At 51.4% G+C, this 20,719-nt stretch overlaps 1 protein-coding gene across 1 annotated transcript in view; it reads right to left on the bottom strand.

Annotated features, from left to right (window-relative positions):
- Positions 1-4,078: 4,078 nt before the first annotated feature.
- Positions 4,079-20,719, bottom strand: part of C15H16orf96 (chromosome 15 C16orf96 homolog) — a 37,765-nt gene continuing 21,124 nt past the window's right edge. Inside the window, 8 exon segments of the mRNA XM_060031000.1 lie at positions 4,079-4,248; positions 5,120-5,200; positions 9,838-9,940; positions 10,035-10,217; positions 11,338-11,434; positions 13,723-13,785; positions 14,492-14,610; positions 19,567-19,731. Coding sequence (XP_059886983.1) covers positions 4,079-4,248; positions 5,120-5,200; positions 9,838-9,940; positions 10,035-10,217; positions 11,338-11,434; positions 13,723-13,785; positions 14,492-14,610; positions 19,567-19,731 — 981 coding nt within the window.

The following is a 20,719-nucleotide window of genomic DNA, read 5'->3' as shown; positions in this document are numbered from 1 at the left end:
CATGGCAGCATGTGGAATGGAGGCCTGGCCTCCCCAGGTGACAAGCGGTGGGTGAGCCCTTCAGGTCTGATGTTAAATGATCAGGGCGTGGCTGTCTTAGGGGTTTGCAGATTCACAGGCCTCTGATATGTGCTGTTGGGCTTGATTTGTCGGCCAGCACTTTAAAATCAGGAGAGTTAAATAAAAAAAAAAAAAAAAAAAAATCAGGAGAGTTTACAAGAAAAGCCTCACTTCTGGCTTACCTTAGAAAATTTGTAGTATCTGGACCAAGTTCCCTTAAGGCCACAAATGGTTGAAGCTGACCACCACGGTGGGGACATAGCTCAGCGTGTCCCTGGCCAGCCAGCCACTTCTCTGCCCACCATGGACATGTGCGTGTCCAGCGTCTGTCTTGCATCTGCTGGAATCTCTGAAGGGGATTTGCTCTTCATCAGGAGCATCTGTGGAAGTAAATGTCCTGCTCTGTGGCGTGGCAGGGTGGGGGGTGGGGACCTGGGTGTGTGGGGGGGTGAATGGAGGCTCTGAAATGCTTTCTGTGGGCAGGCAGGGCTCCTCCTTCAGAGCTTTAAAGAGAAGGGCTTGTTCTGAGATTCCCTTGGATGAAGGTGGATTCTCCCAGGGCCGCTGCGAGTCCCCAGGGCTCTCTGGGAACACATTGTGGCCGCTGCAGAAAACCACACCGCTCTGGAGACTGGCCCCCCAGCCCAGTGGCGGGCAGGGCTGTTGTGGCCCTGGAGGTCTCTGAGGGGCTTTTTATAGCAGGACTCATCTGAGGACAGATGAGGGTTTTGACTCCAGCCCCTGCCGCGGGAGGGGAGGGGAGGGCCCACTTCCTGGAGGCCTGTCAGTGGCGCAGCACGAGGTGCTGGGAGCCTGTTGGCAGAGTCCTGCTCTGCTTTCTGGGGCCGTTTCTCATCTGGGGAATATGAGGTGTAAATACTGGGGATCTCATTTTCTGTGGATCCTGGGGAAGCCATGAGCAAGAGGAAGAAAGGGGAGAGAGAAGAGAAGCCCCTCTCTGGAGGGGGGGGGTGGTGTGGGGGTGGGGTGTGTGTGTGTGTGTGTGTGTGTGTGTGTGTGTGTGTGTGTGTGTGTCTGTGTCTGTGTCTGTGTGTGTGTGGTCAAGCCAGCCAAGACGGTGGTGCCAGGGGGACCTGTGTGTCCCTAAGAGGTCCCTGCACAGAATGTCCTCCCTCCAGTGCCTCCTGGTGGCCTGCTTTTGGGTACTGGTGGTGCCTTTTACCAAGGCAGATCATCTTGTTTGGGACATGTTTGCTGTTGTTTATACCTTAGGGTTAATGAGTTTGTGGTCTTTGAAAGAAAGAACATGTTCAGTGACCCTTTTACTTGCATCGGTGGGTTATGGGGCTGGGTTTGGGGGTGCAGAGCAATCACCACGCTGCACCTCGAGGCAGGACCCTCTGCTCGGCAGCAGGCATCTCATTCGTGCCCCTCATACCAGGCCAGCCCACATGCTTCCCTCTCCACATGACTGATTCATCTCAGTCTTTTGTTTGTTTTGTTTTGGCTGCCCCACATGGTTTGTGGGATCTTAGTTCCCCAACCAGGGATCGAACCTGGGCCCTTGGCAGTGAAAGCCCGGAGTCCGATCCACTGGACCATCAGGGAATTCCTTCTTGGTCTTCAAACTGAAAGTTCCAGGGATCCCCTTCACTCCCAGGCAGACCAGGATGGTTGGTCACCCTACTCCTTGTCCAGCTTGGCCCTGCCACTGTGTCCCAGTCCAGGAGCTGTGGTCCCCCCTGCAGAAGAGGAAGCTGGACCCAGGGCCTCCAAAAATTCCCACTCTACTGACCCCATCCCCAGTTCTGTCTGCTCCCCAAGCACCTTCCCCTGCTGGGATGGGGTGGGCCACCCTTCTGAGCAGCAGCCCCAGGAGTAGGTGCAGTACCTCCCTCCCAGCTGCCAAGACCTGCAGGTCCCACCCCCAGGGGTGGGGCTAGAATAGGCGAGCCTTGTCCTTGGCAAAGATCCTGCCTGCACCTCCCACCTGGGATCAGGTCAAAGGTTGGCTTCCCTACCAACCCCCACGGGAGATAGAACTGTCATCTTCAAGATGGCTCCTGGCTGGCTGCAGTTGGGTTCATGGTTCCCCACCTTTCAAAGCACCCAGTAGGCCTGTCAGTATGAAAATGGTTACACAGTGACCTACCTGGGTCTTGCTCGTCGCTCCCTGGGCTGCAGGAACCCACTCAAGCACTGATTCCATTGGTAAATCTGAGAAATGGGCTGGGAAGGCAGCTACGAGGGGCTGAAAGAGCAGGGCTTGGATGCCTGTGGTTCCACACATGTCAAGGCTGCAGTGCAGGAGACAAGCCTGACCACACCTGGCATGGGCGTGTCCCTAAGAGCCCCCACCTCTCCATCTGCCCGAGCCCAGGCCACACCTCCTTTTCCTGAAAGTTGGACCCCTCATACCTGTGTACAGCACCCACCCAAGAAGTACAGCCTTCTGGGCAGGTGGCCAGAGAGCTAAGGCCTCACTGTGTGACCCTGGGCAAGTCACACCACTGCCCCTCCCACAGGCCCGTGATCTGCCCACCACACAGGACCAGGGCCACATGGGGCGCTTTGCCACGGGGCGACCAACATGACGGGGTAGGGGCGGTTTGTTGTGATTCTCTGCTGAGACTCAGCCATGGTGGTTCTGGACAGTGGTTCTGGGAGGCTGACCCTGGGCTGATGGCCCGAGGAAGGACTGGCAGGTCCACCTACCCATGTGGGACTGGCAAGGCCTCCCCTCGCAGAGGGCATGGGGCCAGTCACCCTTATCCACAATCAGAAAAGTGAAAGATTTTATTCTGGGGAGAAGCTGACAAAAACACTCATCTGTGATATGGGGGTGGGGCCAGGGATGCACTGGCCAGTATCCCCCAAGGCGGTGTAGGTCACCTGGGTCAGGAAGAGCTCGGCCTCATTTGGACACAGTCCTTGGAGAAAGAAAAGAGAAGTCAGGAGTGGTTGCAGGTGAGGAGCAGGGGGAGGGGGAGGCAGGGCTGGGGGACAACTGGTGGGGAGGGGCAGGCACGCAGCATCCAGGACTCCTTTGGCCGCCCGTCCAGAGAACCCTCCTCCATGCCAGCACCCTGGCTCCCCCAGGCGGACCCCCGGGCAGCTTGCCCACCCCACTCCCTGACTCGCTCCAGGAGCCTCTGGTGGATGTTTGGGGGAGCCATGCCCCAAAACTATTCAGAGGGAAATTTTTTTTTTTTTAGTCTTTGTGGAATGTGATACAAGTATCAGAAGCACAGAAAGGGTAGAGGGCGCAACTGGACAACCTAGGGGGTGGAAAGGGAGAAAACGCGAAACGGAGAAGGAGGGACCAGTAAACCGTCCAAGGGGCAGAAACCACGCCAGGCTGCAGGACCCGCCAGGCAGGCATGAGCAGGCCGGGCTCTGAACCCCAAATCAGGACGCTTTGACACCCCCGCCCCCTCCATCAAGTGCATAGGCAGTGAGCGCGGGAACCAAAGAGGCAGAAAGATGCCAAACAGGACAGAGCGGTCCTGGAGGATTCCAGGGCCATTGCTCCAAGTGCCTCATGGATTAGCCAGAAGTAAATACAAACAATCAGGTTCTTTAAATATCCAACTCATAACTAATTACTGGTGGGAACAATCAACAGACAATAAAAAACCATGCACGCAATAAAATTTGGTTCCCATGAGAAAATTGGTCCTGGTAGAAATAATGGTCCCCAAAGAAAATGGACAGTGGCGTTAGCTGTAATTGGAACTGATTCTGATAAAATCATTTCAGCAAAATAAAAAGGAAAGTGATTGTTTTTAAAACCACTTTGTGTTGTATTGAAAATTGGTCAAGGAATTAAATTGGTTTAGTGGGAAATTCAATCTAGAAAGCTGTGTTCTCCATGAAACGTAGCATGAGAAGGATTGTATTACAGGTATTTATATGACAGTTAAAACAGCTACTGGATCAAAATGAGCTCCTTACAGAGACCCTCCCCTAAGTCCAGGGCCCCTGCACCTTCCCCAGACTAGGCTCAGGGCAGGGTCTCCACCTGCTCGGGGGAGGGGGCGACGCTGGCACTGCAGGCTCACAGCTTGGTGGGCTCCTTGGTGGACTGCATGCCGGCTTGGGACTCAAGGCGCAGAGGCCTTGGGTGCCCGGCAGGCCCTGGGGCCGGCTGGGGATCCTGCAGGGATGGCATCAGCTGTGGCAGCAGTGGCAGGGGAGGCAGAGACGGAGGCTGAGCTGGCATGTCGGCTGGGGGCCTGAGGTGGCTAAGCCCATGCTGGTTTGGGGGGGCAGGCTGCTGGGGGGCAGGTGAGACCCATGATGTGTCCCAGGAATATTCTGGAGAGAGGCTGGCCCGATGGGGTCATCTTCTCCACTAAGGAGAAGAGAAGCCCCAAGACTGGAAGTGCTCCACCTCTGCTCACCCAGTCCAGGCACCTGACACTTCCTGGGTTTGGGGGGCGGCCCAAGATAAATGAAACCAGAGGTGGACACAGAAGTGGAGCAGGGCAGCCGAGAGGACACAGGACTTGGAGTCCAGGATATGGACTTTGGCCCAGCTCTTGCATTCCCCAGTTCACGGTCGTGCGCCTCAGCTCCCCCACTTTAAAATGGGCTAGCTGTGCTCACCTCAGCATCCTGGTTAACGGGATAAGGACTGGGTGAGATGAGAAGGGAGGAAGTGCTTTGTATGCTGTAAAGTGCTCTCAGATGCCTGGTACGTGGTGATGTGACCAGAGGAGTCATGAGCTCAGTTGCCCCCAACTTGGCTCACGGGCCCTCAGCAGAGAGGCCTGAGGGAATGAACAGGCTCCCTCATCCCAGCTCTGCAGCCGGCTGGACCCCAGGGCACAGACACCTGGCTTGGACCCCAGGGATGGCTTCTGGGCCAGGAAACCTGGCTGAAGGGTAAAGGTGGAGCCCAGGATGGCTGGAGGCCCTGGCCAGGGTGCTGGGTGCCAGGTGGGGGCCACTCGAGGGATTTTCTCTGGCCCAGGTCTGGGCAGGGCAGGTGAGATATGGATGAGGTGGGGTAGGAGAGCCCCAGGCTGGGACTGGGGGGCCCAGAGGCCCTGCAAGAATCCCAGCTGGGCCAGGGAGTTGGGGGGCAGGTACTCACAGGGGTAGATGGCACCGAATAAGGCACTCGGGCGCGCACCCTCATATGGGCTTCGAGCTGGGGGATGCGGAACCTTAACAGCTTGGTGGAAAAGAAAGGGGAAGAGACAGGAGCTGGTGGGGGGTGCTTCCAGGGCTCTGCCCCACCCTGGAGGCCCTTTCGCTCTGGTGGGACCTGCCCTGCTGCCCCCTGCCCCACTACCCGCTGCCGCCTCTTCACATACCCAATCCCCACCCAGTCATGCAAGGAAGACCCTTCCTCCCTCCCCACCTTCGTAAGTCTAGCGCTTCTAAAAGCTGAGATGTCAGAAAAAGGCTTTTTGAAAGTAACTCAAGGCCAAGGAGGAGAGAGACATTATTTTAGCATGAAAAGATACAGGTGACGTGCTGGCCAGCCTGACAGTTCTTCAGCTGTTCCCACCAGGACCAGGCCACCACAGTGCCCCACCCCACCTTCCTGGCCTTCATCTTCTGTGCATGCACATTTTTCTGAGGTAAACTTCACATAAAATTAACCATTCAAAGTGAACAATTCAGTGGCATTAAGTGTATTCACAAGGCTTTGCAACTGCCATCTCCATCTGGTTCCAGAATACTTCATCATGCCCAATAGAAACCTGTACCCATGAGGCAGTCACACACACCCCCATTCACCCCTCCCCCGAGCACCCAGCAACCACTAATCTGTTTTCTGTCTCCGTAATTTGCCTGTTCTGGACACATCATGGCAGGGGTGGGGGGTCACACAATATGTGGCCTTTGGAGTCTGGCTCCATCCTTCACTTTTGAACCCAAGGCGTCCCCCTCTCCCCGTCCAGCCAAGAGTCACCATGACCGGCCATCTGGACCAGAGACCGCTGTACGAGGTGGGAACGTGCAGGGAAAAGAGGCCATGAGAGCGAATATGCAGGAAGGACGGGGGTGGTGGTGGTGTTGGGGGGTCGCAGATGGCTGAGCAGGGCACCAAGTCTGGAGGGGATGGGCCAGGCCTCCCACCTGGGACGAATTACAGGGGCACGAAGCTCCTTCCCATGCAGGACCCCGACTGTTCCTTCTGCTTGGACGACTGTGTCCTTCCCTGGCTGTCTCCTGACCTTCATTTTCAGAGAGTCCTTCAGACCACATGCTCCACAGGGACAACCTCCCGACCCCAGTCATTCTCTCCCTTATTTCCATGTTTCATCTTTTTTTTTTTTTGGCCACACTGCACGGCTTGTGGGATCTTAGTCCCCGACCAGGGATTGAACCCGCGCCAGAGGTAGGACCTGCCAACCAGCCAACCAGTGAGACTGTCATACCGCTTCCCTCCAAGGTGAAGCACATGAGCCTGGGATACAGATACAGAACCAAGACCCATTGAGGCCTGGGAACCCAGCTCTGAGCCTGCACTCTCCTTGAAGGCCCACAGACACCTTGGATGCAGAGGCCCAAACCGGAACTTGCCACCTGACCCCAATATCTGCTTCTCCCACGATCTCCTCCACGGCTTTCCCACCTCTGCAAGAGCCAAAAGCCAAGCAGCTGGGAGGTTCCCGACGGGAGGGGACATTTGAGCCCTGGCAGATGAGAAAGTTTCCCCAGGGATTCCAGGCAGAGCACATGGCACATGCAGGGGCTCACAGCCTGGATCGTTGAGAGAGCAAGCAAGCAGTTTTGTTTTGTTTTGTTTTTTGTTTTTGTGGTACACGGGCCTCTCACTGTTGTGGCCTCTCCCGTTGCAGAGCACAGGCTCCGGACGCGCAGGCTCAGCGGCCATGGCTCACGGGCCTAGCCTCTCCGCGGCATGTGGGATCCTCCCGGACCGGAGCACGAACCCGTGTCCCCTGCATCGGCAGGCGGACTCTCAACCACTGCGCCACCAGGGAAGCCCAAGCAAGCAGTTCTGGGAGGCTGGAGGCAGGGAGCAGACGAGGCTGGGGCGGGGAGTGGCCAAGGGGCCCTGCAGACCAGCCAAGGAGATCGGACTCTGGGGACAATGCACCCCAAGACATCCCTGTCCTAATCCCCAGAACCTGTGACTATGTCACCTTACATGGCAGAGGGGGCTTTGTAAATGTTATCAAGTTAAGGATCTTGAGATGGGGAAATGATCTTGGATTAACTGGATGGGTCCAATGTAATTGCACGATTCTTATGAGGGGAGGCCAGAGGGTCAGAGTCAGAGAAGGAGATGTGAGGACAGACACTGAGGTCAGAGAGATGCACTTTGAAGATGGCAGAAGGGGCCACGAGCCAAGGAATGTGGGAGGCCTCTGGAAGGACACGGAGTCTCCCCTTGAGCCTCAGAAGGAACCAGCCCTGCAGACACCTCGATCTTAGCCCTGTAAGATTCACTTCTGATTTAATCTCCAGAACTAAGATAAAACAAACTTGGATAGTTTTAAGCCCCTGTTTGTGGTAATGTTACAGCAGCCATAGGACACTCACCCTGCCGGGTTCTGAGTGGGGGAGGGGCCTGGTCAGGAGCAGGTTTGAGACCATTCACTCAATGCTGGTGAGGACAGTGAGGCTGGTGAGGCATCTCCCCCTCCATCTGCTCCCCTGCTGCCTCTGCCTACCTGAGCCCTGCCTGTACTTAGCCCCCCTTCCACTGAGACCTCTCTGGAAGTCCAGCCTCATGCTGGGGGCACTGCTTACTAGGGCTCAAGGGTTCCTCTGCCCGGCCTGAGATCCTGACCACTGTGCAGGCATCAGGAGGGCACAGGCTGGCTGGACGGCCCTTGATGGCCCTGTGGGCAAAGGATGGATGGATGCATCTGGGATCAGGCTGGACCTGGGAGGGGGGCTCACATCAGCTAGTTTAGGTTTAGATATTGAGTGTGTTTTGGATTAGAATTTTCTTTTGAGTAAAAAAATGTGCAATAAGACAAACTGGTCAAAAGATCCAGCCACAGGTGGGTTTCGAATTGATTCCGATTTCCAGTTAGACTTTGTGGCCCCCAAGCAGGATAAAGCAATTGAGGCATCCTGATCCACTCCTGCTTTGCTGCATGGGTCTGGAGAACAAACAAGCCCTGGGGAGAAGAGCCCCTCGCTCTTGATGACAGCCCTGGGGAGCTGGGTGGGGACGCCATCCGATGGATGACTAGAGATGAAGGGCGGGTCTGTAGATGACCCTGACCCCTCCACCAAGGGTGGGCTCCTGGCAAGAGACCCTCACCTGCTCATTTGTGTAATGCCTCACCAGCTGGTGCAGGGTGAGAGGAGGCAGTGCAGGACCTGGCAAGAAGTTGAGCTCATTAAATATTGGCCACCATTGCTGTTATCCTGCCTGGTGATCCCAGGGGCCCAGCCTGAGTTTCTTCTCGACAGCATCTGCGTCCGGGGGCATCGTCCAGGTGGAGCCATTAACACTGTAAGGGCCACATCTGTGCCCCAGGGGGAATGCAGGGTTCAAGATGGTGACCTGCTCCCTGGACCAGGGCAGGGGCCTGTAGCAGGTTGAATGGCAGCTGCCCAAAAGATGTGTCCCCCTGGAACCTGTGAATGTGACCTTGTTTAAAGAAAAGGTCTCTGCAGATGTAATTAAGTGAAGGATCTTCAGATGAGGGCATCTGAGTTAAGAGACAGAAGAGAAGAAGACACAGGGAGAAGCCACACGAAGAAGGAGGCAGAGACGGGGGTGATGCAGCCACAAACCCAGAAATGCCTGGAGCTCCCAGAAGCTGGAAGAGGCAGAAAGGATCCTCCACTAGGGCCTTCAGAGGGAGCACGGCCCTGCCAACACCTTGATTTTGGATTTCTGGCCTCCTGTACTGTGAGAGTTAATTTCTATTGTCTTAAGCCGTCCAATTTGTGGTCATTTGTTGCAGCCCCGGGACACTAAAGCAGGGTGCTGTCCTCTCTGTCCAGTACACCCAGGAAAAGAGTACCCTTTCCTTTGCTTAGGGGTCTGGTGGTTGTTCTCAAGTCAATGGAGGCAAAGTGGGGTGAGGAGGGACACCATGGGCGGAATTTAACCCGCTGACCACTTTGTGGCTCCTGGACCAGCCCCAGTAGGGCAGTGTGTGGAACCCCTCTTCCCAGAGCAGGGTAACCTCAAAGGGGCAGGCAGAGAAGGTATTGCTGGCCCAGTGCAGGAGCTGAGTCCCAGGGTCCCTGGTCGGAGCCAGCTGGAGACAGGGCCTCGACACTGCAGTAACCAGAGCAGTTCATTCCATGTCTCCCTCTGGCCCAACCCTCCCCAACCCGTGACAATTAGGACACAGGCCTCCAGTCTGTCCTGGCGTCCTCCTCATCATGCTCAACCCCAGCCCAATCTTCCCACTCCAGGGAGACTCACCTTCCCGAGTTCCTAAGTGTGCCTGCCTTCCACCCACCACAGGGCCTTTGCACTGCTATTCCCTTCCCCCAGATCACTCTCCTCCCACCTGATCCCTTTATCCAGCTAAGCCTTATTCCCTTTTCAGAGGCCTCAGGACAGCAGTCTAGGACGTCCTCCTTGAACCAGTGTCCCTTGTCACAACTCTCCCATCACCACCCAGCATTCTTCTTTGGGGAGGCCATCCAGTACCCCTCCCCAGCATCCCTTGTCACAAGCTGTCCCAGTACAGTACCTGGCATACAGCAGGATCCCATGTTTGCGAGTGGCTGTGTGAGGAACCCCCAGTCTCGGATGTTGCCGGCTCTGGGCCCCACCTGCATCACACTGGGCCTCACAATGCCCAGCAAAGGCAGGGCACGGGTCAGGGGTGCCCAGGAAGGCCTGATGCTCCTCACCTGCCAGCTCCTTCTCTGTGTCGGTCAGAGGCCGCGCTCTGTCCTTGCTGTTCATTCGGCCCTTGTACAGGATCCCGTCCACTCCCAGGATGTCCACCTCGGCCTGTTGGGCAGCCCGGGGCCCCGGGTAAGGGAGTGTTCACAGAGGCAGCAGGGCCTGGCTTACCCCAGGGTTGCCCACCGCCAGGGGCTGCAGCCTGACTCATGGAATCATAGTCCAACAACTCAGGGTCCCTGTAGGGGTAGATTGTCGACAAGTTACATGATTTGAAATCAAGGTTGGCATCATTTCAGGGGCCATCACCCCAGTCCTGCTGGGAGCCCAGCGAGTCCAGGCTCCCCTCCAGGGCTGCAAGGTTCTGGAGCTTCTGCAGCTGCTGCTGTTCCCCGGGGCAGGGCAGGGGGGTCAGCAGCCACTTGGAGACCCCTCCGCCCCAGAGGAGCCTCAGGTTGGGTCCGAGGGCCTGGCCAGTAGCGAGGGAAGACTGGAATTTCTTCCAGCTTCAGCTTGGGTAATGCAGCCGGGCAGGCCTGGGGCCTGGTGTGTGGATACAGACAGGCACCGTCGGGGCAGAGGGCAATTGAGACCCATGTTCTCCCAGACCTGGAGCCCTGGTCTGGCTTGCCAAATGCAGGCTCTTAACCTCTTTTTTTTTTTTTTGGCCGCACTGTGTGGCATGTGGGATCTTAGTTCCCTGACCAGGGATCAAACCGGCGCCCCCTGCAGTGGAAGCGCAGAGTCTTAACCACTGGACCGCCAGGGAAGTCCCTCTTAACCTCTCATCCCAAGAGGGAGTCAGGCAAGTGAGGGTGGGGGCACCGGGCACAGGCCCCCATGTCCCTCCCCTTCATGTGGCTGTGGCTGCTATTCAGCCATCACTCCCCACCTGGCCAGACGTACCCTCGGGCCTGGGGGCCTGGGAGCCAGAAGCACCCATGAAGCTGTGGGGTGTCAGGGGATGAGGGGCAGGGCTGGGGCCCAGGGAGCTAGCCATGGGCAGAGGAAACCTGCAGGTTTAGGTGCCAGAGCCCGCCACTCACTAACTGTGAGACCTCAGGTGGGTTGCTCAAGCTCTTTGAGCCTCGGTTTCAACTGTGAAATGGGATGATAGCAGAATGACCTCAGAGATAATGTGTAAGGATTCAACGAGGTCAGGTCTGTCACAGAGGTTGGCACAGTGCCTGCCCGGCCGCAGCAAGCCCCACAGAGGACCCAGGGTCATGAGTCACTTCTTCCAGCGGGAAGCAGGCCCATCAACCCTAGCTCACAGGGGGGTGTGAGCTTTAAATGGGGGGTGTGAGCTCCCTCCCTTAACAGTTCTTGGCCCATGACAGATGCCCAATAACCTGTCCGTTCCTCTCCCCATGAGCACCTCACGTGCCCGTCTGCAGCCCCACCACCCAGGACGGCTACCCTGCAGACGGCTACAGTGTCCCAGGCAGCCTTTGCATCTTGGAACTGGAGTTTGCGTCTCTGTTGGCGCCTGGACCCCCACCTGCTCACCTCACCTGTTGCCGCTGCAGGTACTCGTAGCTGTTGGCGCTGGCCGGCCGCAGCCGCGACAGCAGGCGGGCACTGTGGATGGTGATGAGTTGCCTGTGGAGGACAAGAGCTAAGTGGGAGGCGCACGTGGCCAGCAGAGGGCCCAGCTTCCACCTCTTCCAGGAAGCTCGCCCTCAAACACAGCCTTCCCTCTAGAAAGATCCACAGCATGGGGCCACCACCCTCTTCATAAATCATAAAGAACAGCTGTTCTGATAATAAAAGGAAAACCCCCGAACAGGTGAGTCCTAGAAGTGGGATGCAGGTTGGAGGTTGGCAGGGGTGGGTGGAGGGGGATGGGGAATGATTGCTTATGGGCACGGGGTTTCCTTCCGGTGGGCAGAAAGGTTCTGGCAGTAGATTGTCCGAGGTGGTGGCGGCACAATATTGTCAATGTACTAAATGCCCCTGAACTGTTAACTTTAAAATGGTTAATTTATATTATGTGTATCTGACCTCAGTACAAGAAATAAAAATAGTAAAAACATCAGCCTTCTGAGGAGCTGGAACTGTTCTACTTCTTGATCTGAGTGGTGGTTACCAAGGTGTGTACACATGTTAAAACCCATCAAGTTGTAAAACAAACGTTTACATACTTTACTGTATGCATGTTAAGCCGCAATAAAAATTTAAAGTCATGCATATTGTCAGCATTTTAGAAAGTATAGAAAAACACAAAGAAATCACTGTAACCACTGTAATCAAATATTTTGATATGTGTCCTTCCAGTATTTTTCCATATTCATGTTTTTTTTTTAACAAAAATAGGGTCATAACACACATCCTACTTGTTTTTCTCATTTAAGTTACTGCAAACGTTTTTCCAGGTCATTAAACATTCTTTTGTGACTGTGCCATCCAATATGGCAGCCACTGGCTGCCATATAGCCACATGTGGCTATTTAAATTAACTAAATTTATTTTAAATTTTAATTTTAATTAATTAATTTATTTTTGGCCACGCCGTGTGGCATGTGGGATCTTAGTTCCCCAACCAGGAATAGAACCCGTGCCCCCTGCAGTGGAAGCACAGAGTACTAACCAATGGACCACCAGGGAATTCCCCATATTAACTAAATTTAAATAAAATTAAAAATTCAGTTTCTCTATCTCATTAGCCATCTTTCAAGTGCTCCACAGTCAAATGTGGCCAGTGGCTACTTCACTGGACAGCACAGCTATGGAACATACCCCCCCACATCTCAGAAGGTTCTACGTAAGGCCTTCCTCTACGACTTGCCTTACTGGCTGATGTGAACGTACCGTGACTCACTCACCACTTCAGGTTGTTTCCTTTCCTCTTTTTTTGAAAAAAAAAATATGGGGCAGGCAGGGATAAATTAGGAGTTTGGGATTAACATATACACACCACTATATATAAAACAGATAACCAACAAGGACCTACTGAATAGCACAGGGAACTCTACTCAATAACTTGTAATAACCTATAAGGGAAAATAATCTGAAAAAGTGTGTGTGTGTGTGTGTGTGTGTGTGTGTGTGTGTGTGTGTGTATATATATATCTATATATATCTGAATTACTTTGCTGTACACCTGAAACTAACACAACATTGTAAATCAACTACACTTCAATAAAAATATTATAAATAATGCTGCGATTTTGAAAGAAAAATTCTGGCTGTATCTCCCAACATGGCCAGGTGTGGGGTGGTGAGCTTCACGGGTCACCAGGAACAGCCTAGCAGCGCAGAGGCCATGGGCACTGCAAGATCCTAGGGTGTGTCCACACAGTGGGATATTATTCAGCCATAAAATGGAATGAATCACTGACACAGGCTACAATGCAAATGAACCTTGAAAACATCATGCTCAGTGAAAGAAGCCAGACACACAAGGCCACATACTGTATGATTCCATTTATACAAAACGTCTAGAACAGGCCGATCCGTAGAGAGAGTGAGTAGATTGGTGGTTGTCAGGGGCTGGGGGAGGGGAATGGGAGTAAGTGCTGACGGGTCAGGATTTCCTGGGGGAGATGGAAATATTTTTGAATTAGAGGTGAATGTGCACTAAATCCCACTGAACTGTTCACTTTAAAATGGTTGATTTTATAAGTGAATTTCACCTTGATAAATAAACAAAAGTATTAGACTATAAAAATATGTGCAAGGAAGTCCCACAAAGTTCAGCTTTTCCCCAGAGTTTCCTTTCATCCTTTTCCTTTTGGAGTTGACCCTGCCCCTGGACACAGTGGGCACCAGACAGGGCTGGTGAAGGGAGGGATGCTAGCGCCTTGCCCAGGTCGGAGGCTAATGAAATGATGTGTATAGAACGGTGTACACGGATGTACACGTCACAGATGATCCCCGGCGGTACTCACGGGCAGGTCATCATGTTCATGGGCCGGTGGCCGGAGATAGATTTCACCCGCTCAAACAGTTTCCTGGAAGACACTCAGCTCCATCAGCTGCTGCGCCAAACCAGGCCCTACGAGGCCACGCCTGTCCCAGGCAGTGCTTGCGGCGGAAGCTGCAGGTCCATCTGTGCCTCAGGGCCAGGGCTTCCCCCACATCCTACTCCCACTGGCCCAGCCCCTGCGCTCAGCTCAGCTCTACTGGCCCCTGCTGACCCCCATGTGCGGCCACTTGGGGCAGCAGCAGGCGTAAAAGTGTGTTTAGTTTCTCTCCTTGCCCCAAACACAAAGGAGGTCTTTAAAACCAGGGAAAGCTACTCTTCACAGTGGACATTTGGGAGCATGAGGGGTGATCTGAGGACAGGAGCACCCCCAGGAACATCAAGTCCCTCTGCCTGGGGCTCTGTCTGGAGCGGGTGGGGACCTGGCTCTAGTCCCAGATCTGCCCAGGCTCCCTCTGGGGAGCCCCTTCCCTCTCTGAGCCTAGGTTTCTTCACATGAGCACCTGGAGCCCCCTCTGCACTCAAGGGCAGGCCTGCCCACCTCTGAGCCCCTGGGTGCTCGCAGCCCCATTCCCCCAACCCCGCAGCTGGGAAGCCCCGCCCCCTCTCTCTGGGTCCACAGGTCTGAAATCCTTCCTCCCAGAGTTCAGAATCCACTGGGATACTCCTCTTGTTTCCTCTCTGGAGAGACTCCTAGCCTCTGGGAGCTGCACCCCTATCCGGGAGAGGCTCACTTCCTAAAGCCGGCAGCACTGTTGGAGTCAAACCAGAAGCCTTCAATCAGCAGCTTCCTGACTACTTTCCAGACCTCATCCATGTCTTTCTTCAGATCGTCCAAATCACTGGGAACCAGCTGTGAACAGCCAAAGGAAGAAAAGAGACTTTAGTCAATTAATTCACACTCTGCCTTGCTCCAGAAAAGGATTTGCAGCAACTTGCAAAGTTATGTAGAGTGTAACAAGATTAATCAAGAAAAGTGAAGTGGTGAAGGAAAGGGAAAATGACAATGCTTGGGTTAAGGCTCAGACCCATAATGCATGCTTTTCCTGGAGGGGAGCTGCAAAGTGAGCTTCCCGGCAGCCAAGGCAAGGAAACACCATCAGTTACTGCCTCCAAAAGACAAACCAACTCCACTGCTATTCTGAGTGCAGGCCCGAGAAACATTCTCCCGATGGCTCCAAGACACCTGATCTTCACGCATTCAACACCTATTTAATGAGTGTAAAGTGTATATTCAATGGCTTTTAGTACATTCACAGATCTGTGCAACCATCACCACAATAAGTTTTAAAATGTTTTCATCATCGCAAAAGAAATCTCATACCCCTTAGCAGTCACCTTTCTTTTCATCCCAAACCCCCAGGCGTAGGCAACCACTAATCTACTTTCTGTCTCTATGGATTTGCCTATTCTGGACACTCCAGATAAACGGAACCACACAATCTGTGTCCTTTTGTGTCTGGGTTCTTTCATTCAGCATCATGTTTTCAAGGTTCATCCATGCTGTAGTGTGTAGCTGTACTTCTTTCCTTTTTATGGCTGAATAATGTTCATTATATGTATATACCACATTGTGTTTATCCGTTCATCTGTTGATGGACATTTGGGTTGTTTCCACCTTTTAGCTATTGTGGAAAATGCTGCTGTGAACATTGGTGTGCAAGTTTTTTTTGTAGGCTGTTTTCATTTCTCTTGGGTATCTACCTAGGAGTGGGAGTGCTGGGTCGTATGGCAACTCTATGCCTAACTTTTAAGAAACTGCCAGACTCTTTTCCATGGTGGGAATTTTGAATTTTTAAAGTGTTCCTTCCAGTGCCCAGATTTTGGTCCCTAAACACCATTCCCCCTAAAGGCACCAAGACTCCACAGAGAAATGGCTGATTCAGGTCTGAGGAAGGGAATGTAGAAGATGAGCCTGGAACATCTTGTCATAAGAAAGCAGGACAGCTATCCAAGACAGAGGGTCACGTCAAGGGGCTCAGGGGCCAGCTTGCAAGCCTAAGATGAGACCATGTGAGCGACAAAACAGTAACTTAACTGATTGAACAAAGTGAATATTTAAAAACTCATGATTCATAGTGACACCCACAAAAAAGAAAAAAAACAGAAACCCTCATTTGCCGCCATGTATCGGAGGTGGCTACCGCACCAATATTTTACCCTGAAAACTGGTAATTAAAGGAAATAATTCACCATTATCTGTCTTTCCTGCAAGAACCCTATTTCAGGGTTATCAGCTCAAGTTGGTGAGGGAAAGCTCTTCTTTACAGATTTCTAGCTGATATAGAAGCAATGCTAGGATTAGAAAAATCACCATTTTGTAACCCTTAATGAAATAATGGGTTCAGGCAACAATCCTCAACTTAGGAGGAAACTATCAATACCAGGAGAATGGCCAATGAGGCAATGGCCATTCCCAGAGTGACAGAGAGTTACCCCCAAATTACTTGCTGCTTATAAGGGGAGAATATACGTTTACACTGGTGGTATCAGCTAGGCTAGCACCGCTGGGCCCTGACGAATCTTCACTCCGGAAGTGACCACCTGCCAGCATCGACTTACCTGCTAATCAAACACTACAGGAAGCGCATGGCATACCAAGAAGATTCTTTTCCCCAACATTCTAAACTTAAAAAAACTCAAAAACTTAAAAAAAGTTATTTATTTTTGGCTGCGTTGGGTCTTAGTTGCAGCATGGGGGATCTTTCGTTGCAGGGCACGGGCTCTTCGTTGTGGCAGGCGGACTTCTCTGTAGTGTGGCATATGGGCTCCAGAGCACATGGGCTCTGTAGCTGCGGCACGTGAGCTCTCTAGTTGTGGCATGCAGGCTCAGTATTTGTGGCACACAGGTTTAGTTGCCCCGCGGCATGTGGGACCTTAGTTCCCAGACCAGGGATTGAACCCACGTCCCCTGCATTGGAAGGCGGATTCTTAACCAGTGGACCACCAGGGAAGTCCCTCAAAAACTTTTTTTTTTAATTAATTTATTTTATTTATCTATTTTTGGCTGCATTGGGTCTTCATTGCTGCGCACGGGCTTTCTCTAGTTGTGGCAAGCGGGGGCTACTCTTCGTTGCGGTGCGCGGGCTTCTCATTGTGGTGGCTTCTCTTGTTGTGGAGCACGGGCTCTAGCCACGCAGGCTTCAGTAGCTGTGGCTCGCGGGCTCTAGAGCACAGGCTCAGTAGTTGTGGCACACGGGCTTAGTTGCTCCGCAGCACATGGGATCTTCCTGGACCAGGGATCAAACCCGTGTCCCCTGCATTGGCAGGTGGATTCTTAACTACTGCGCCACCAGGGAAGCCCCCCCTCAGAAACTTTTAAACCTACAGAAAAGTTGCAAGAATAGTCCAAAGGATACTCCTATATCCACTGAAATTCACCAATCTTTAACATTTCGTCATGTTTTCTTTTTCTATACATATGTATGTGTGTTTTTGTTTTTTTCTGAGCCATTTGAGAGTTAATTGCAGACATCACTATATATCACCCCCACAAAAACTTAAACACAGAATTACCATACGACCCAGCAATTCCACTCCTGGGTATCTACCCAAAGTAGCTGAAAACAGGTGTTCAAACAGAAATTTGTATGTGAATGCTCATAGCAGCATTATTCAAAAGGTGGAAATAACCCAAGTGTCCATCAACAGAGAACAAACAAACAAAATGTGGTCTATCCATTTGACGGAATATTATTCAGCCTAGAGAGAAATGAAGTTCTGGGACTTCCCTGGTGGTCCAGTGGTTAAGACTCTGCCTTCCAATGCAGGGGGCACAGGTTCAATCCCTGACTGGAGAACTAAGATCCCACACGCCATGCAGTGTGGCCAAAAAAATTAAAAAAAGAAAAGAAAAGAAAAGAAGTCCTGGTTCATGTTACAACATGAATAAACCTTGAAAACATGATGCTGAGTGCAAGAAGCCAGACACAAAAGGTCACATACTGTGATTCATTTATATGAAATGTCCAAAATAGGGTAATCCAGAGACAGAGAGTAGATTAGTGGTTGCCAGGGGCTGGGGGAGCAGGGAGTGAGGAGTGACTGCTTGATGGACCTGGGGTTTCCTTTGGGGGGATGGAAATGCTCTGGAACTAGATAGAAATGGTGCCCACACAACACTGTGAATGTAACAAATGCCACAGAATTAGTCACTTTATAATAGTTAATGGTTAATTTTATGTCATGTGAATTTTACCACAATTAAAATACACAAAGAAAAGAAGAGCAATGAGGATAGGATCACTTCAACCAACAAACAACAAAAAAGCTTTCAATCAGGAAAAAAATTCAGACACATAGAGAGGAGAAAAGACTAGAATCATGAACCCTGATATACCCACCATGTAGATTTAATCATTATTAACATGTTGCTACATTTGCCTTTTTTTCTTTGTTTCTTTTCTTTTTTTTTTTTCCATGCCATGCAGCTTGTGGGATCTTAGTTCCCCAACCAGGGATCGAACCTGTGCTCCCTGCAGTGGAAGCACAGACTCCTAACCACTGGACCGCCAGGGAATTGATGGAGTGTTTTTTTAAAAAGTTACAGAAATCATAACATTTCACTCAAATATTTTAATTTTCTTACATGCCTGCAATACCATTATCCCATCTAACATAATGAGCAGTCATTCTTGACGTTGATCTAATTCCCAGCGCATTTTCAGAGTTGGAGCAACTGAACCAGGAAACAAAGTAAGTCTCCTCGTGTGTTGCATTTGGTTGTTGTGCCCCTTGAGACTCTCTTAATCTAGAACAGTCTCTGTCCTACTTTTTTTCACCCTGCCATTGAATTATGGAAGAAAAACAGGTCAGTTGTTCTGTAGATAACTGAGTTACCCCGGCTATAATCCTGCATTGATTTGTATGATTTCTATGACAAGTGTGTTCCATATCTGTTTTGCTTATCGTCATATCCTCGCTAACCAGCATCAGAGGTACCCAACAGGTGGATGATGAGTGAATAAATCCTCATTTTACAGATGAGAAAACTGAGGCTCGAAGAGGTTCTATAACTCAAGGCATACTGCCAATCATGGTGGGGCTGCAACTCGGACCCAGAGCTGCCTGATTCTAAACGCAAGCTCTTTTGTCCTCACCAGCCACCCCAGCTGCAGGAACCACACAACGCTGAAATGGCTGGCCTGACTGTTCCTGTCTCTCTATTGGATGGTACACATTAAGGCTATGACTTCTTATCAACATTTCCCCAGGATCTGGCTCAACACAGGTGATCATTAAATGATGAATAAATGAATGACCAGCAGGACACCCCCTCTGCCCGCCATGTCCCTTTGCTTGCGTTATGGTGGTCAGCCTCCAAGATGCTCCACAACTATACCTCTTGGTATTCACACCCCCATATGGTCCCCTCTCGCACTGAACAGGGCTGACCTGTGTAACCAACAGGATACTACAGAAATGATGGAGTGTGAAGTCATCAAAGATGTTGCAGCTTCTGTCTTGCTTTCTTGGACCATGTGCTCTGGGTGGCCCACTGGCTGCCATGTTGTGAGGCCAGTCAAGCAGCCCTAAGGAGGATCCATGTGATAAGGAAGTGAGGAGTCTTGCCCACAGCCATGTGAGGGCGCCATCTTGGAAGCAGCTCTTCCAGCTCCAGTCAAGCCTTCATATGACAGCAGCCCTGGATGACATCCTGACTACAGCCTCGTGGGAGACCCTGAGCTACTCAGCTAAGCTGTTCCCAAATTCTTAACCCTCAGAAACTCTGAACGTTTGCTGTCTTAAGGGACTAAATTTCAGGGTAGTTTGTTATGCAGAAGGTGGTGACTAATACAGGGGTCCTCACCTTGGTGCGTAGGTCTTTGTCCAGCTGCTCCACAGTCTTCTTCCAGTCATCCTCATTGGCCATAACCCTGAAGAGCATGCCCTGAATCGTCTCATTCAGCTCCATCGCCACTGCGTCCAGGTCAGCCCGGCTTCCCTTGCCTGCCAGGGAGCGCCTGTCGGCTTTCTAGAGAGAGATGGGACTCAGGGAGGCAGGGCTGCTGGGGTGGGAGCAGGAAGAGGCTGGGGGAGATCAGACCACTTTGGTCAGTTTTTCTAATTTGGGACCCTAGATACCCAGCCTTGGCTTAAATTCAACCTTGGGGTCTCTGTTGGCTCAAACACAACCATTAGATTGAAGCAAAGGTTTTCTGTGATGGAGAAGGGGCACGGTTTTTAAATTCACATAAATTGTCACAAACTCTAATTCAAAAAGATACATGCACTCTATGTTCATAGCAGCACTACTCACAATAGCCAAGACATGGAAACAACCTAAATGTCCATCAACAGATGAATGGATAAAGAAGATGTGGTACATATATACAATGGAATATTACTCAGCATTAAAAAGAACAAAATAATGCCATTTGCAGCAACATGGATGCAACTAGAGATTATCATACTAAGTGAAGTCAGAAAGAGAAAGACAAATACCATATGATATCACTTATATGTGGAATCTAAAATATGACACAAATGAACCTATATATGAAACAGAAACAGAATCATGGACATAGAGAACAGACTAGTGGTTGCGAAGGGGGAGGGGGTTGGGGGACGGATGGAATGGGTTGTAACTATTATATATAGGATGGATAAACAAGAAGGTCCTACTGTATAGCACAGAGAACTATATTCAATATCCTATGATAAACTATAATGGAAAACAATGTTAAAAAAGAATGTTTATGTATAACTGAATCACTTTGCTGTACAACAGTAATTAACATAACACTGTAAATCGACTATACTTCAATTTTAAAAAATTGTCACTAATCCTGAGTTAACTGAAAATAGGATTTGATGGAACAACTTTTGAGAACTTCCCCCAAACTTTCTACATGATAAAGGTGGAAGGAGACTCCGGAAGTCTGCCTGCCTTTGTCTTGGCTGGATGATTCCATTATCCTGGTGGGAAAGCTGGGCTCAGGATAGGGGAGGGGGTAGGGAGA

The sequence above is a fragment of the Delphinus delphis genome, chromosome 15 (assembly GCF_949987515.2).
Source record: "Delphinus delphis chromosome 15, mDelDel1.2, whole genome shotgun sequence".
Lineage (NCBI taxonomy): Eukaryota > Metazoa > Chordata > Mammalia > Artiodactyla > Delphinidae > Delphinus > Delphinus delphis.
This window is presented reverse-complemented; position numbering and strand designations above follow the sequence as displayed.